This window comes from Schistocerca americana, chromosome 3 (assembly GCF_021461395.2).
Source record: "Schistocerca americana isolate TAMUIC-IGC-003095 chromosome 3, iqSchAmer2.1, whole genome shotgun sequence".
NCBI lineage: Eukaryota > Metazoa > Arthropoda > Insecta > Orthoptera > Acrididae > Schistocerca > Schistocerca americana.
The window spans coordinates 420766334-420784149 of NC_060121.1; the positions used below are offsets into that span (position 1 = coordinate 420766334).

At 38.1% G+C, this 17816-nt stretch overlaps 1 protein-coding gene across 3 annotated transcripts in view; it reads right to left on the reverse strand.

Moving 5' to 3' along the window:
• Positions 1 to 17816, reverse strand: part of LOC124605670 (protein arginine N-methyltransferase 7-like) — a 134311-nt gene that overhangs the window by 1610 nt on the left and 114885 nt on the right. For all 3 annotated transcript variants that reach the window (XM_047137516.1, XM_047137515.1, XM_047137514.1), the window contains 3 exons: positions 12456 to 12798; positions 3529 to 3765; positions 3277 to 3434 (listed from right to left, as the gene is read on the reverse strand). In XM_047137516.1, coding sequence (XP_046993472.1) covers positions 3277 to 3434; positions 3529 to 3765; positions 12456 to 12798 — 738 coding nt within the window. The remainder of the gene's footprint in view (positions 1 to 3276; positions 3435 to 3528; positions 3766 to 12455; positions 12799 to 17816) is intronic.

Here is a 17816-nt window from a genome sequence, read left to right on the forward strand (position 1 = left end):
TATTTGTAGATACTCCAGTCCTTGTGCTAATGCATTCCAAATGTGGTTCACTGGTGTTATGCCAAGTGATCACATTGGTCAAAGAATGACATTCACATCTTGTTGAGCCTCTTTTTTAGAAGGCAGCATATTATATCATGTCACCCAAATCAGCTGAAAATATGACCTACCTGAACACTGAAATAGAGATTTGGCAAAGAACATACTGCGTTGCCATTACTGCCGCTTACTGTGACATTGCAAGCACAATTGTCACATTTTGTTCCAACAATATTTAACTCACATTTAAAGACACTCTGTTCAGAGCTCAACAGTAAGCAATACCAGGCACATAATTCAAATATTGTGAAGATTATTCAAGGACTGCCAGGAGTAAAATAAGAGATCAATTAACGAACAACATAAGTTCAATTGTAAGCTCAACTGATATGAACACTGCATGCACTGTTTACTCTTTACCCGTGACAACCCCCTGAAGGCAGAGTGCAGAGGCCTCATGCTCAATTCTTATTCATATTAGGTGACATATATACAGCTTTAAAAAAAAAAAAGAAGGAGCAGCTTCACATCAAAACTATAATCAGGCTGTGCCACTGATGAATCTTATTTCTGTAAAAATATCATCAGTAAGATATTTTTAAAAAAGACTGATTATAAATCAACAGTCCCTTTAATAAATCCTGAATGAATGTAGGTTTCATTTTCAATTAACATTGGAACAGCATGGGAATCCAGCACTACAGTCCTGGACAAACTCTCAGTGGATGTTGCTCTGCTTGCTTTCTCTGGCTATGGATAATGCTTCCAATGTGAATAATTAACGTGGATGGTCATAGTGAGATATTTTGTTTGTGTAGCAAAAGGAATGTTGGATTAACAGTGCCATCCACAGGATCACTTATCATGAACAGTATCTGTTATCCTAACATAATGGAGCAGTTTAAAGCATGACTCAGATATACAATCTAATGATCACGGACACTACTTACTTTACTCAATTATCAACAGCTCAAGTCTTTGAAGCTTATTTCTACCCACATATTCCTCCAAACACCATTTCAAGTATTTTCGCATCACCTGTGCTAGCAACTTATACAGTCAAACCTCAATATGTCAAAGACTTCCCTTCCCTTGGAAGCCCAAAATCTTGATATTTTGAAGAAAACCTGCTGTTATATCAGAGTTTTTGGAAAGCTCAAGAAGGCGGATTTTACTTATATACATGAAGTTCAATGGACAAAAACTCTTTATACTGAAGTCATCTCTATACTTCAAAGTCTTTCAAATAGTGCCTCTGTACACTGAAGTGCACACAAATAGGGAAGTGTGAGCTGTAAGTGTCAACCATGGACTATAAGCAGAAAAGACTGACAATCACTGAAAAGCAAAAGTCAACTGACGAAGTGAAAGTGGGAGTGAAGAAAAATAAAGACAGAGCTGCAGATTTTGGCATTCTGGCAAGGACACTCGACAATAATCAAGAATGAAGACCGCATGATTACCACAGATGAAGGGACAGATCGGAAACAACAATGAAAGGCTGACTTCCCTGATTTAGAACAGCATTAAGTGTAGCGGTTCTGCGAACAGAGGAACAATAATGTGAACATCAGTGGACTTATTTTGAAAGAAAAGGCACACAATATGTTTCATGTGAGTAAGGGGTGGTTAGAAAATTTCAGGATAAGACACATATTGTTTTGTGAAAAGTGAATGGGGAAAGTGCCAGTATAAACAACAAAATTTGAGATAAATGGAAGTTAGAATTGCAAAGGATCCTTCAAGATTACAAACTGGATGAAGCTTTTAATGCAGATGAACTTGGACATTTTTACAAATGTCTTCCAGACAAAAATTTGACACTCTGAGGAGGAAAATGTCACAGGGGCAAGCAAAGCAAAGATTGTGTTACCATTACGTTAGCACCAAATATGACAGGTACAGAACACTCGAGCCACTTATAATCAGAAAACCTAAAAAAAACATGAGGTTTTTTTATTCGTGTAAGTCATTCCCTGTGGAGTACACTGTGAATAAGAAAGTGTGGATGACTTCAGAAGTGTTTTCAAAACTGGTTAAAGGATTTTGATGGGAAAACGGAAAGTAGTGTTGTTTGTGCACAATTGCAGTGTACACAATGCTATCCTCTTTTTAAAATCCATGACAGCACAGTTTTTACCACCTAATACTACGTCGAAATTGCAGCCCGTAGAACAAGGAATAATCAAATGGCAAAGAAAACTACAGGTATGAAGTTGGTCTGAATGACAGTCTGCAATATTGATGATGTCAACACTACAACTATCACAATTTTAGATGCTACGAGATACTGGAGAAAATGTGGGGAAATGTGAAGAAGCAAATGATGATCAATTGCTTCTGAAAATGTGGATTTTTATGACAGGTGAAAATGAGCAGCTGATGGGTTTAATACTTAAAACATGTACAATCTTAGCTTGATTCTGACACTGATTTATGGGGATTTTGATTAAAGTTTTTATTTTATGCAATACCTACAGGAGACACCCCCTGTCAGTCCGAATGGATGAAAGTGGTGACTCACTTCAACACCGTTCACATTCGTTTTCAAGATTTCGTGGCTAGGAACAATGATGTTGCAGTAGCAGGATCACTAACAAAAGTCAAGACTGTTGACTCCACAAAGACAGCGAACGAAAAAGAAGATGGCAACAATGACGAAGAGGAAGTCAAAGAAGCACTGCTAGTGATGTCCAGGCAGGCCAAAGCTGTTCTTGGCACCATCAGAGTGTACATGGAGAAGTGTGAGGAGGTAGAGGATAATCCATTCTCAGGAGTCACAATTCCAGACAATGAAATTGACTCACAGGTGACCAAAGATTTAAAGCAAGCCAAAATTACAGATTACTTTTAAACACAATGATTTCTGTGAATGTACATGCTACATATTCTTTTACTGAGTTTAATTTTTTTGCAACAAAGGTATTTTATTTTAAGCTTATAAATTGTTATTTCAGAAAAAATCAACAATATGGTTCACAATATACCTTGATTTTACATTACCAAAACTAAAGAAAGGTCTATATCACACACAAATGTGAAGAAATCACAGTACATTAACAAAAAAATCATGGACTGAAAACTTTTTATATATCAGATGAATTTGGCCTTCCCTAGAGCTTTGATATATCAAGGTTTGATTACACCATGGAGAGGCTAATTATATTCATTACACGTGTTTTACACCTCATGAGAAACAATGAAAAATTGCAAATGTTGAGTAAATAAATTACAAACCATTCACAGTTTATTTGTCCGGATTTTTCAATATTATCGCTGAATGATTTTTGTGCAAAATCAAATTTTGTTACATGGAATGGACAAGTTATAGGGCGTCCAGGATACTCCCACAGGGGATGAGCTTCGATCTGACTGTCACTAATGTTTCTGGAAGCCTGCAACAAAACAAAATTGTACAATAAAACTGCTACTGTGTTACGGTTTACTTTACTGTTTAACATATTGACTTAACAGGGTTGAAACACTTACATCTATTAATTCATCAAACTTAATCATTGAAAATCCTTCAACCGTACGAAGAGGTGATCTTATTTTCCACAGGTGGTCAAATTCTATTGCCATTCCCCATATACTGGCCTGGCATGGAATGATATTAGCTGTGTCAGCTATAAGTTGATTCAATTCATTTTTCAGGTACCAAAAGTAGATATTGTGCCATGGGAGAATAGATGAAAAGAAGGCAGGTTCACCAAACACTATAGTCACCTAAAATATGAGAAAAGGTCATATTTCAAATTACATAAATTCATAAAAGTAATAGGCAAAAGCACTTACTCAGTAGATTGCTTCTTCACCTTTTCAGCGAGCAACTTTGAAAGAAAGGATATTTTTTTTTCTGTGCCACAGGACTATGCTTGTATATGAATGAACACCACAGCCGTTTGCTTGTAATGTAATGCCAAAAAATTAAATATAGCTAGTATTATTTAAACGGTAAAAGCAAAATAGCAGTACATACAAGGAAAAATGATGAACTATTTATATTTATTTGGTGCTCATTGAGTTTGTCCACCCTTGTAGCTGAGTGGTCAGCATACCTAGATGGCCGCCGCATGGAGAACCCAGGTTCAATTCCTAGTACTGCAAGGATTTTTCCTCGGTGGGAGGGCTGGTATGGGGTGCACTCAGCCTTGTGATGGCAATTCAGCAGCTATTTTAATGGAAAGTAGTAGCTCCATGGTCTGGAAAGTTGGCAAAATGGCCGGGAAAGTGGCATGCCCTTCTATATCGCAGTCAGCTGAGGAAGCAGCTGGTCGACATCCCATGGGCTCTCAAGGCCTTGGTGAGGAGCTTGACTGTAGATTTTAAACAAGCCATATTTGAACCTACTATAAAAATAAAACTTGGGAGACTTTATAAATTCTAAGATGATTCTTCATCTCTTCTTTTTACCTATCAACTATATGAAGACAGCCACTGGGTGGTCAAAAACAGTTATTGCACAGTACAATGCTCATGTGATTGTGTCATATACAACACAAAAATAAAAGAACAAAGTAAACAGACAAAATTGCTTTGCACAGTTTTTATTTTTGTCATGTGGTAAAACAAAAGATAACTTATTTATCAACTAATGAGACAGAATCAACTGCATTTGAGGGAGAAGGTTAGTGCTTATTTACATATTCCTTTTAGCACATAATAAGAATTGACAGAGTTGTGCGGGCTGGCCACCTGGCTTCTCCCAATCTGCTGATGCATGCTGTACAAAACTGGAGGCAAATTTGTATCTGTGCATGACAGCACATACGATGTTAACGCTAATGCTATCAACAGAAGCTGAAGAGTTCATGGAGACATGTGCTTTCAAGCAGTGAGAAGCCATGCAGCTGCACACTTCAACCAGCTGTGTGCTGCAGCAGACTGAGAAAGTGATTCTAAGAAAGGAGGTATAATATGGCAACTTGGTGTACAAGACACATGAGTGTTTTAACTAATGACATAAGGCTGCCTTTTTCTGACATTGGAAAAAGATTATCTATCACAACATGAACAAATGTGTTACAGCATTAAATGAAATATGCTGTACATTAAAAGAGACTAAATCACATAAAATAGTGGAGAAAATTAAAAAACAGGAATTAAAAACTCTACATTCTCAATACTGCTGAGAAAGGCTTGCTACTGAGACCAAGAAGAAAAGATGTGTTGGCAACTTCGAATATCAGGGCATCGAATCTCAGTGTAGCTGATAACCTATCAGAAAGAGTAATAGTTTTTTTCGTAACATGTCAAGCTTTATTAATTTGTGTTCCACAAGGTCTAGTATGATTGTTAATTATACTCACTCAATTAATTTAGAAATGAGTATTTGTCCTCTAAAAGAAGTTATTTTCAAAGAAATTTCTTTCCCACCTGCTCCAATCATTCATGTTGTTCACTGCCAAGGTGTATAATCCTGCGGTCACAGAGAAAGCAGGAATTGCTGACTTGTTTTTAGCACTTAACGTCATGACAGCTTGATCTCTGTGCAAGCTATACTAATGTGTGGCTTTGTGGAAAATCTGACTACATGTGACATCTCCATGCGTGCTTTAAGGAATTTGTGAATGGGCACTACAATATGGAGCATAGAGGGAATGCAGAAGTGAAGGGAGCAGACACACAAAGCCTGCTAATAAGGTGATGAAACTATGCCTGAATGAAAGGAAGTTGAGATAATTGACGTGAAAATGTCCAAAGCAAAAAAAAAACACACACACCTGCTTTCTTGAAGGTGTAAAGATTTAGTTTCTAGGGTTCATTTAAGTGACCAAACTAAAGTGACTTAATATGCAAGATCAGTACAGGAGGGTGGAGAATTTAGCTGGACATTTGTAACACATGTACTTCTTTTATCTCATGTTACACATCCTTCAATTTATACCCGATTTGCAGCTGCATGTTTGTTTTATTTACAGTATGCCCATTATTTATGTAATCTTTCTATTCTAATATCACTGATAATTTCAACAAACAATTATTCAACTTTTGCAAAAATATTGGTCATGTCATGATTTAGAAGCTGATTTTGTTGGTACGACAACCCAAGATATGACCACATGCTGTATATTAATTGGATATTTTTGAACAAAAGTACAATTAATACATATCTTCCATAAAAAAATAAACATATCCGAAGTTCTTCACCATAATTAACAATCTGACAATCTTTGTACAATGGAGACTCTATATTGGAATAACAACATTAGGAATAGGATAGATTTCTATTTATCGTAAAGATGACCTTGAGTTGAAGACAGACACAGTGAAAAGACTGTTACACATGTAGTTATCAGCCAAAGCCTTCCTCAGCAAAGAAAACATAGACACGTTACACAGGCAAGCGCATCTCACGCACTCTCGGCCGCCACCACCAGCAGTTCTGAACGATCAGAGCTACCAGTAGTGCTGGTCTAATGTGAGTGAGGAGTGCTTGCCTGTCAAAGTGTCTACATTTTCTTTCCTGAGGAAGGCTTTGGATGATAACTACATGTTGCTGACAATATTTGTACTTATTCGTCTCATTTATTCTTTCATGATGCAACAGAAAAATTCACAATTTTTGACGATAACTGATTCCATTTTGCTGATAAATACACACTGAGTCTTTGATATTATAATTTCAATATCAAACAAAAATATCTAAGCCCCAACCTTGCCCCACACACATTCACACACAAAATATCACCACATTTGGTCTTGCACCACCCTTATATAGAAACATAACAATCCATTATGCCAATCTCGTTACTAGAATGCATCAACGAAAATAATCAGTTTTTGAAAAGATAAATGTAACCAGATAGATGAAAAATCTACTCACCAAATGGCAGCAGGAGAACACACACATAAAGGTATTTAACTTCACAAGCTCTCAGAGCCAGCGGCTCCTCCTTCTGGGAGAAGGGTTGAAGGGGAAGAAAGAGGAGTGACCCCTCTTCCTCCCCCTTCAACCCTACTGTGAGGAGGAGGATCCAGTGGCTCCAGAAGCTTGCAGATTTAAATAGCTTTACGTGTGCATTCTCTTGCCAAAACTTGGTGAGTAGATTTTTTTATTCATCTAATTACATTACATTTTCATTATCAGAACAGATATTTTTGTAAAGTTATAATGAAAAATTAGTAATTCACAAAACCTCAAGTGTAAGAGCATGTTCTACAATAGCAAAACAATTGTTTAATGGTTTGTGTTCTTAAAAAATTGTTTTTCATTGAAAATTTCATAAAAGTATGAATGGCAAAGAATTATTTCTAAAACACCCAATTTTTCTACTAAATAACATAATTATTTCAACTACTAACTTTTACACAAGTCCTCACTTAACAATTATGATTTTTTTAGTCCAGTGTGTTAATTTGTACTTTGTAATATATTACTACACATTCCTGTTATTTTAGTGTTCAACTTTGGAACTTTAAAACAATAATTTTGTATGAAAATAACTGCACTAGAAAGAGAGTTAGTATTCCTTCAGATTTAACCATTTGTTTTATCTAATTATAAACTCAGAAATATGTTTTTACACATTATTAAAATTTTGGATGTTGTTTATGACACTGATTGGTCTATAATTTACAACTCTACCATAAAAAAATTAAATAACAGCTATGAAATGAGGTCTAAACCCAAGCTGCGTATCGAGTAATTCGTTAAAAGTTGTGTATTGTGTACTTTAACATGAGATTCAGAGCTGTTACATTACACTATATGGACAAAACAAACACTGTCTGAAGAGGCCCTGTAAGCCCAGTGGTACTGACCGACCACCGTGTCATCTTTAACCCTAACACGTCACTGAATGTGCATACGGGGCCAAACAGGCCTTTTAGGCCCTATGGTACTGACCGACTGCTGTGTCATCCTCAGCCCTAAGATATGATTGGATGCAGATATGGGAGAGGTGCAGCTACTTCTTAGTCAAGTAGCTCCTCAATTGGCCTCACAAGGACTGAGTGCATCCTGCTTGGCAACAGCACTCAGCACACCCAGACAGTGACCCATCCAAGTGCTACCCAAGACTGACAGCACTTAACTTTGGTGATCGGATGAGAACAAGTGTTACCAATGCGGTATGGCTGTTGGCAAATTACACTATACATCAGAGTAGACTGATTGAGGTGTGTTCATTCTATGCATTAAAACAAGAAAATTTAATGCTTTCTACTAACCAACTAAAATTACATGGTATTATTCACTGTGGATACTTAATGAAGATTATTTCTTGGAAAAACAACATTTTTGCACCTTTTTTACAGCTTATTTATTTTTGTGATTTATCTTTCAGGTTAGTAGAACACTGTCTAATGCTATGCATACTGGTACAAATATGAACAAAGAAATGAATTTACAACCAACCATTACATCAATTAATTGCCAATACTACTTCTTCCTTCTTTTCCCTACGATTTATCCCATCTGACCCGAGGACTGCATCCTCAAGATTTAGCAAATTTTATTTTGTTATTTAACTTTGTGCCATGATGCCCTTACTGAGATCACAATCGTCTAGGTAACGTAAGTGAGGGAAGTCATATACACCACCTGTATGTGAACTGTTTCAACTTTGTTCCGTGTGTTATTGCATTTGAACTGTTTCTGTATCACATTCTCTGTGGAGAAATTTAGGAACTAGTTTAGCATCTGTCTAAATTAGCCATAGAAAACTGCCTAAAAAGCATGATCAGGATGTCTGGTGTACCAGCCCAGGGTCATTAACCTGCTGATCCAAGTTTGTCTCACATACCTCTCTCACTCTAGCAAGCTGTGCATTATACAATATGAGCAGGTCAATGAGCTGCTAAAACTACATATACAACATAATACATATACAATCATAGAAATTACCAGCAAGTCCTTTTACAATGGGGCATACCTTAACAAAAGTGGATTGGGCAGTCACTGAGGTATGGAAGTATGAAAGAGTGGAAGTTATACAACTCTGTTCACTCGGCAGTTTCTCAGGAAGAGCCTTGTGGCGCGCTTGCCGTACTGAAAATCAAGCTGCACCACAAGACCCTTCCTGAAAAACTCGCAGTACTGGGAATCAAGCAGCACCACATGACCCATTGTGCCCAGAGCAGAGTATTACTATTTCTACTGCATTACTGTGTCTGGTTTCCAGACAATGCTGCAAAAGGTGGATCCATTTTGTTGTTGATTCCAGCTTCTGTTGTTCAGTACACACTGATCTAGTTGTTTTTCCCTGTCTAGTACGATCCACACTCTTTGCAGCTGATCTTATTAACTCTATTTTAATTTATTAGGGGATGCTAGTCTTTGTGGTTAACCAAATTCTAGCTTGCCTACTGTCCCCTTGGTGCATAGGCTACTTAATCCTTTTCTTAAGAATGTTGCCTATTTTGGAAGTTAATCTATAGTATATGGTAATACACATATTTTGTTGGCTATCATTTAGGGGCACTGTCGACAGATACATTAATGTTGTGGCACGATTTTTTGAGGGGAAAAAAGAAAAGAAAAAAACTAGTAATGATACAGCACTTGACTGGATACACATTTTGTGTACCAGTTATCTAAGTGCCAAATTTTTTTAAGACATCCCTGCCGGATGCTCTATAATTAATAGCAGATATAATTCATACAACGTGCTTCAGTATTCTGAAAATATTATCCCTGTAAGTTGAGTTTTGTGATGGTACTATCTCCTCACAACACATGCTTGATTTAACAAAACTCCCATTGCTGTTCTCAGCATGGACTGTGCACACTGTGCGAATAACATACTGTGCTACTGCAAAGATTGGCAATGCTATGGGGTCGGCTTACAGCCGTCGATGTGGCAGTCTCTTCTAAGACAGCAGGCAACTAGTATGCAGTTGTGCCACACAAGGGATCTGTCACATATCGAGCCACGGCATAGCTGGACCCACCAGTTGGACTTATTATCAACAGACAGTTTTGAGCTGGTACCCATCAGCTTCAGTTTGTGATAAGGAAGTCTTTGGGTAATGAGAGATCTCTTGTGTGTCTTGGGGGCCCATTTTCTTATTCAGTTGCAATTTTTTTTTTAATTTTTTTTTTATGAAGATGGTTATTGTGGTGTCAATTATTGACCTGGAATTTGTGTAAATTTGCTGTGAGCCAGTGCTCATACAATTTACGTAACTGTGTTTACTTCCTGCTTGGCAGTAGAGACAAGATCTATTCAAAAGTGTATTGTTCGTCATTGGTCAGCAGATAGGAGATTTCTGTAAACTGTTTATTGCACTGAAACTTCCTGGCAGATTAAAACTGTGTGCCCGACCGAGACTCGAACTTGGGACCTTTGCCTTTCGCGGGCAAGTGCTCTACCATCTGAGCTACCGAAGCACGACTCACGCCCGGTACTCACAGCTTTACTTCTGCCAGTATCTCGTCTCCTACCTTCCAATCTTTACAGAAGCTCTCCTGCTTCTGTAAAGATTGGAAGGTAGGAGACGAGATACTGGCAGAAGTAAAGCTGTGAGTACCGGGCGTGAGTCGTGCTTCGGTAGCTCAGATGGTAGAGCACTTGCCCGCGAAAGGCAAAGGTCCCGAGTTCGAGTCTCGGTCGGACACACAGTTTTAATCTGCCAGGAAGTTTCATATCACCGCACATTTCGCTGCAGAGTGAAAATCTCATTCTGTTTATTGCACTGGTTGACAGTGCAGATAACATTAATGTTAATTATTGTAAATTTTGGCATACTTCCCTCTGGTGGTTAATAATTATTATAGTGTGAAAACAACTTGAGGGTTTCTGGTATTTTGTGCTGGAGATAACTGTGGGAACAAGAGCGCGTGATACCCGATTGTTTTCAGTGAATGATTTGAGTTTATTTTTAAGGTTGAAGAGTTATCATTCATTTTAAAGTAAATTCATTAAAGATATAAATCTATTATTCTTGATATAGTTGTTCAAGCTGAAGGTTAAGCAGCGAGAAGTACTGGAGATTTTTTCAGTTGTGCTGGTATTTTAATTGTTGATGGACTGTATCCTGTATTTCTTTAAATGATTAATCTGATTGTGAATGGGAACTGGGAGCACACCCTTGGGGATGTACTGTCAGTTGAATTAAGAGTAAATAATTTTTTTTTAATGCCTCTCAACCATGCACCACCACTCCATATCCTAGTTCCACCTTAGAGTTTTGCTAAATGATGATGATTGTAGTTTTGAAAAGGCCTATACTGCAAAATCATCAGTCCCTCCACCCTTGGTGAACTTAGCCATTAATGATGAGAGAGCTAATGGCAACGTTGGATATGCATTTATGTACACCATTGGCAGTGTTAAATATATTTGCACTGGCATATTACTGTGATACATTACTCGACTGAAATAATAAGTAAATCAAAGAATCATCGACTCTGTCCTTGTCTCCTAAAAGTGGTAAGAAAAAACACAGCTCCTCAAGGAGCCAATTTCTTAAGTAAAAAAAATGTCTCTGGGAAAGTCCATAAAAGGCAGAGCAACCACTGGAGAGCTTCATTTAGAACCCCTATCAACAAGTGCTGTTTCAGCCATTGTAAATATGTATATGTTACCCATTCCTCTTAGACATTGTTAAATGTTGGAATTGCAGATGGGTGGTACTCCGTCTGGAAAGTGACCACAAACCTTGATGTGGATTGGGACGCCTGAACCTGTAGATAATCTGACAAAATCTAAATTCCATGATAGAGTAAGTCACTGCTGCTGGAGGTGCAGCTGTTGCTGCTACTGTTCCAAAAGTCGTGTCCGTGGGACACTGCTAAGCTTTTATCTCATGGCCAATCATAGTGACCGGAATCGAACAAGACCAGAATCAACTCAAGAGCCTCCGGAGACTGGCCGACTGGCAACAGTGAACCATCAGAGAGTAAACAGGTGGACAACAATGAGAGAAAGGTATACAATGGAGATGGGATGGTGGATGAACAAGACTCATGAGCAGACCAAGATCCAAAAGGCTAGGGCATAGCAAACACAAATCAAAACATCAATGTGTAGCAAGATCAATACAATAGTGCAATGAAATCACAACTGATTGACTGAGTGGCTGCGACGCTGGCTTTTAACAGCAGTAGTGGGCACTGACAGGACAGCAGAGCAGGCATGTCTCCATAGCCAGCACTGAAACGGGACAGCAACACTTGCAGATCACAGTAGTGCTGTCTGGCAGCCGTCATCAAGGTGCACACCTTCTGGCGGGCTTTCAGACTCGCCGGGCCAGGATGCCATAATAGTCAAAGACAGGTAATACAAGTCTATCCTCTACAGAATGTACAAAGAGGGATAAGTACTCTCCAAGTACAATGACATAAACATCAAGTGATATGTAGACGGAATAAATTACCTTCAGAGTGTGAAATTTCCAAGTACTGTCTACAGAAACACTTAAAATAGTAAATAATAAATATACAAATCTGCAGTTCATAATGAAATACATACCTGCTTGGCAAGACCTTCAACTTTTAACAAGTCTTCTGATGATGCCACTATGGTCACACGATCTTCCAGATTGTTGCTTATGCAATAATCATGCAGAAACTGTCGTGCAAGATTGTATGTTTCAACACAATAAACATGTCTAGCTCCCAGGCTGGCTGCAACAGGACCCAGGAGGGAACCATCACTCAAGCAGAGACAGATCTTGTCGACAATGTCTGCAGATTTCAATGCGGACATGAACTTTCTACGCCGAGATTTGTCATTCATACAGCCAATTCTGGTTCGACTGGCCATCACGTGTAAACCACAATCACAGATGGGACGTAAAGAATTTGTTTCATGCCTAGTACAAAGAAAAATAAAACATAAATTGAAGCCTCAGCACAAAAGATTCACAGTGAAAACTATGTTGACCGCATATATAAATATTTATCACAAACAGCACTAATGAAGGAGAGAATATGGTAGATGAACATGAGCTATATACATACCATTTCTTTCCAATACATTTTACAACTGGAATATTCTTCTTCTGAAAGAACTGTTCTAACATTAATCAGAAATAATTTAGAATAATGCTAACAACATAAATGATGAAAATTGACTACGAGGTCACGTGAGGAAGTTTAGGGCTTAACATTTCAACAACAACGTGGTCACTGCACATGGAACAAAAGCTCAGATTAAAGAAGGAGAGAGAAGGAAATTGGATGTGTCCTTTTCATGGGAGCCTTCTGGCACTGACCTTAAACAATTCGGAGAAATCACGGAAAACCCAAATCTCGATGGTTGGATAGGAATTCGAAGCCGAATGTGAGTCCAATGTCTTACAACTGCACTGTCTTGCTCAGTTGTGATAATGAGAGTACAACAAATTACATAAATTATACTTGTATTCAGGAAAAGTAAACTGGGATGAAAGGAAATGCAGAGGTGCAAGCCAATTTAATTTAAAAGAAGTCGTTTCCTCGAGGAGACAGAGTCATGCATGTGTCCTGTGGAAGCATAACAGAACTGTTTGAGTGTCATGTTACAAACACCTGGTTTATAAGAAACAAAAAGAGGTTACAATTTTAGCTAGGAATTTTTAATTTCAACCACTGTTTAGAATCTTGACATTTTATACCATTTACGGATTGAAGATTGGTTCGTCCTTTAGATAGTGTTTTGCACATCACATTTCCAGTGGAACAGCTAAACGGATAGCCCATAACAGGTCCACACTGGTTACCGAAAAGGTGAAAACTTTTAATACGATTTACACTTGAAAGAGGACAGCTGTTTCTTTTTATGAGGGCAATTTAAACATTTTGATGAGAATCACAAAATTTGATACTTACATCTTTCAAGCAAAATATATTATGTAGATGATGTTCTAACAAATAATTATAATTTAAAAGTTGTACTTACTGATTCTGCCATGAGTATAATATCCATCAAGTAAGAATTTATATCACTTCTTAATTTAACAAATATAGCCAGGGTGATGCAGTGGTTAGTGCATCCGCCTAGGGAGGAGGAGACCCTGGTCCAAATCTCAGACTTGGTATAAATTTTAAGTCATTACTTAGGCCTGTATTTATTATCATAAAGTTGAGACTTAATGTGTCACTGGAACACAAACTTAACTGATTAATTAAGAAAAGTCTTCAAAATTAAAGAGGTAATCTGGCTGTTTAGTATTGTGGATATGCTTCACGTCCGCATAAAATTATGTTGTCTGCAGGTAAACTAGTTGGTTACACAATGTTGTTGGTTGCCATTTTATCCTACTAAAGTTATATTAGACAGAAAAAAACAATGTACCTATAGAATAAAAGTAATGTGATCTTCCTGCATGATTTAAATGCACAAGCAGCCTAATACAGTTTTAAAGTGAAATCTTACAAGTTGTATTAGGGAATAAAAACTGTTTCATCTTCTATTAAAATTGACCAAATGGGAAAAATTCACGAACTAAGCTGATTATAGCCCCCTTTCCACCCAGGTTACGCAGTTAGTGAGTTTCATGTTCCACGGATCATTTGCATGACAAATTGTACTGATGTGGAATGAGTCATTCACATCACAAATTATTTTGTAAATATGCTTACAGGCTGATCACTAACAAGGTACAGATGTGAGTTAGTAATTCCTATTATCTTTTAGACGTTACAATAATAGAAATTCTTCTACAGAATAGAAGGAGTTGTCAAGGAGAAACTTTTTCAGTTTATTTTCAAATTTTACTTTGCTATGTATCACCGGGTAAGCGATAAAAAATTTTGTTGCAGCATTGTGCACCCCTTTCTGTGCTAAAGATGACAATGTGACATCACTGATGTCATTCTTTCTTGTGGTATTGTAATTTGTACATCACTGTTCCTTTTGAACTACAGTGTATAACTTACAAAAAGCTTCATAAGGGAATAAATATACTGTGAAATACTAGTCAAAATGCGTAACTCCTTAAACAGATGCCTACAAGATGATCACAGGTGATCATCAGATACTATTCTGACAGCATGTTTTTGAGCAATGAAGACTTTCTTTTCTTACAGATGAGTTACTACAGAACATTATTCCATATGACATTATTGAATGAAAATATGCAAAAACAAATGAGCACATGCATGCAGGTGTGTGTGTGTGTGTGTGTGTGTGTGTGTGTGTGTGTGTGTGTGTGTCATCAACAATTTCACATACACTGCTTGCCTGGATATGAGTCTCCTCTCAACTTTTCGATACAGTGTTCACTATTCATATCCATGTTGCTTTTGCATGTTTTTGTAATGTCATCTGCTCACCTTTACTCACTTTAGCCTTACTTGATGATGTTGACTGCTTCTGCATAGGTCACGAACTGAGGCTGAGCCCTTCCAAACTCGACTATATTGGCCTCCATGCGTAGGAGTTGCTGTGCTGAATGAAGGGGCATGACTTCTTCAGCACCTGTCACCTGTTGCTATGGATTCAGCAAGACATCGCAAATGTCTGTGGTATGGATGCGTGTTATTGATTGTCATGGGCCACTGTGATCGTTCAGTGATACCATGCAAATCACTTCAGTCCCACTGCACTCTGGCATTCCTCCATGGCCATTTTCCCTTACCAGTCTCTCTTATGTGGACATTTCTAATACTGTCTCTCACTGTCTTTTGTAGAGCAGACTTCAAGGATTTCATTTCACAGGCTTGTAGTTGACTTGTGTGTCTATTAATTGCAACACAGCTCTACAGACTATAGAACACAAAGGGCAGAAGGAATTTTTTTAATATGATCTCTTTAGCTCTTTGAGGAATGTACTTATTCCAAACATGTATTCCTATTACATTGAAGAATTTTGATTCTTTAGTTACCCTTCTCAGAGCCTGAACATTGCCACAGCACTACCACAATATGTAAAATTATTCACTTTCTTGGTCTTCTTCCCCGGAAAACAGCTCACGTCGAGTGGGTGCTCTACTCTTTTATAATCCCAATCTCTGATTTATGCTCACAGTTAACCCTATCTCTTTGAATGTAGTGTTCTACATATCAAATTTCCTCTCTACCTCCATTTTAGTTCCAGCCCAGTGACATCATCTACAAATAGAAGAGCTTTATATCTTCTTTTTCCACTTTCTTTATGTGCTTCATTATGGTCTTCAAGACTGTGCTAAAGATTAATGGGGAAAAGGAACTACCCTGTTACACAGCTCTCTTCTTTGTTCTATACTCAGTGTTGCCACAGGTTTCCCCAAGTGAAATTCCCAGACATTTCCCTTATTTTCAGACGTTTTAGCATTTTTCCCTGACAAATTTTAAGTTCTCAAGGGTAAGTAAAGATGCAAGTTGAGAAAAAAATGTATAAGGACTTCTGTATTTCTCCCCGTGTTAGTAAAACTCTTAAGTACTAACATCAACAGCTTTTGTAATCAACTGTTTTTAGATAGAGAAAGGAAGTCAAATGGTATATTATTGTTATTTTATTTCAATAAAAAGAAACACATCTGGTGACAAAAACACGCATTTCCTTGGAGTCACAAGACAGTTAAAAAATACCTTCATGATTTCAGAAATAACCTCAGAAAAAAGTAGGCTCATTGAAAGAAGTGTATAAGGTGGGGAAGAGTTGCATACACCGATGCTATAGGTGACCACCAATAAAATGTTGGTTATGCTACGTTCGTTATTGTGGTTATTACCTACTGCATTATGTTTATTATTTTACCAGTACTGTGTGATTTTTCTTTCGAGAAATATATGAGTACATAGTGTACAAACTGCCAGCGGCTGCCACAATTTTCTTTTTCTTATCGTCCTTGTTTTCTAATATATAAACTACTTTTGAAGCCAAAATGTACTAGAATAAATAAAATGTACACTGCACTGTACAATGTAGTTGCAGTGAGAATGCTGCCATTCCTGAAATCCATTACCCTTGGCCTCTGGCCTGCTGAGGAGCATAACAGTCCTGGGTCCATGGATAAACCACGAAAATCTGCCGCATTATGCCACACACAAACAGACCTAGCCTGCGGGCAGATTGGTGAGACAAAATCTGATGGGCAGGGCTGACACATTAGTGGGAAACGATTGGCTTCAGTTTGGCTGGCCCGATCCATTAGAGATACCTGCAGAAATGGCCTGCAATTTTGGCCCATCGTGGAAGTTCACTTACATGGGGAGCTATTCACATGTCACAGACACCATGTTGATGAAATGAGACCACAGTGATCAATCCATGCAACAAATAACTTGCGCAAATACTCTGAGAATCAATACTAATGAGGACACACAGCAACTCACCGTAAAGATGACCACTGAACCATGGACAGGCATGTCGAAAATACAATCACACTCTCACAGCTAAATTTTTGGCCATAGGCTTTGTCAGAAAACAAGAGCACACAGACATTCACACAATCACTCAGACACAGCTCATGCGGACATGACTGCTGTCTCCGGCTGCTGCGTCAACAATCTCTGAGGATCAGATCCAAACAAATCACTCCTCACACCTCCCTGCCTCTCATCAGCAGCTGCTAGGCTACTGGCAAGAAGTAGGGCAGCGCTGACTGCAAGCTGAGGGGAGTGGTAGGAATGGGAGAAGCAGTAAGAACGAGGGAGTAGGGATGTGGCGCATGTACTCAGCTGCGCCCAGCCAGCGATCATGCATGACATCTCAGTAACAAACCATTTTATCTACTAAGACGAGGACAAGATTTTTCCAGGGCTTTTTTTTCCAGATTCTGCTGATATTTCACTGATTTCCCTGACATGATTGAAATTCCCTGATTTCCAGAACTTGTGGCAACCCTGATACCATTTGCACTTTCCATCTCCTATTTGCACATTGTTCTTGCAATTATCACAAAGCACTGGAATTATGATATTTGG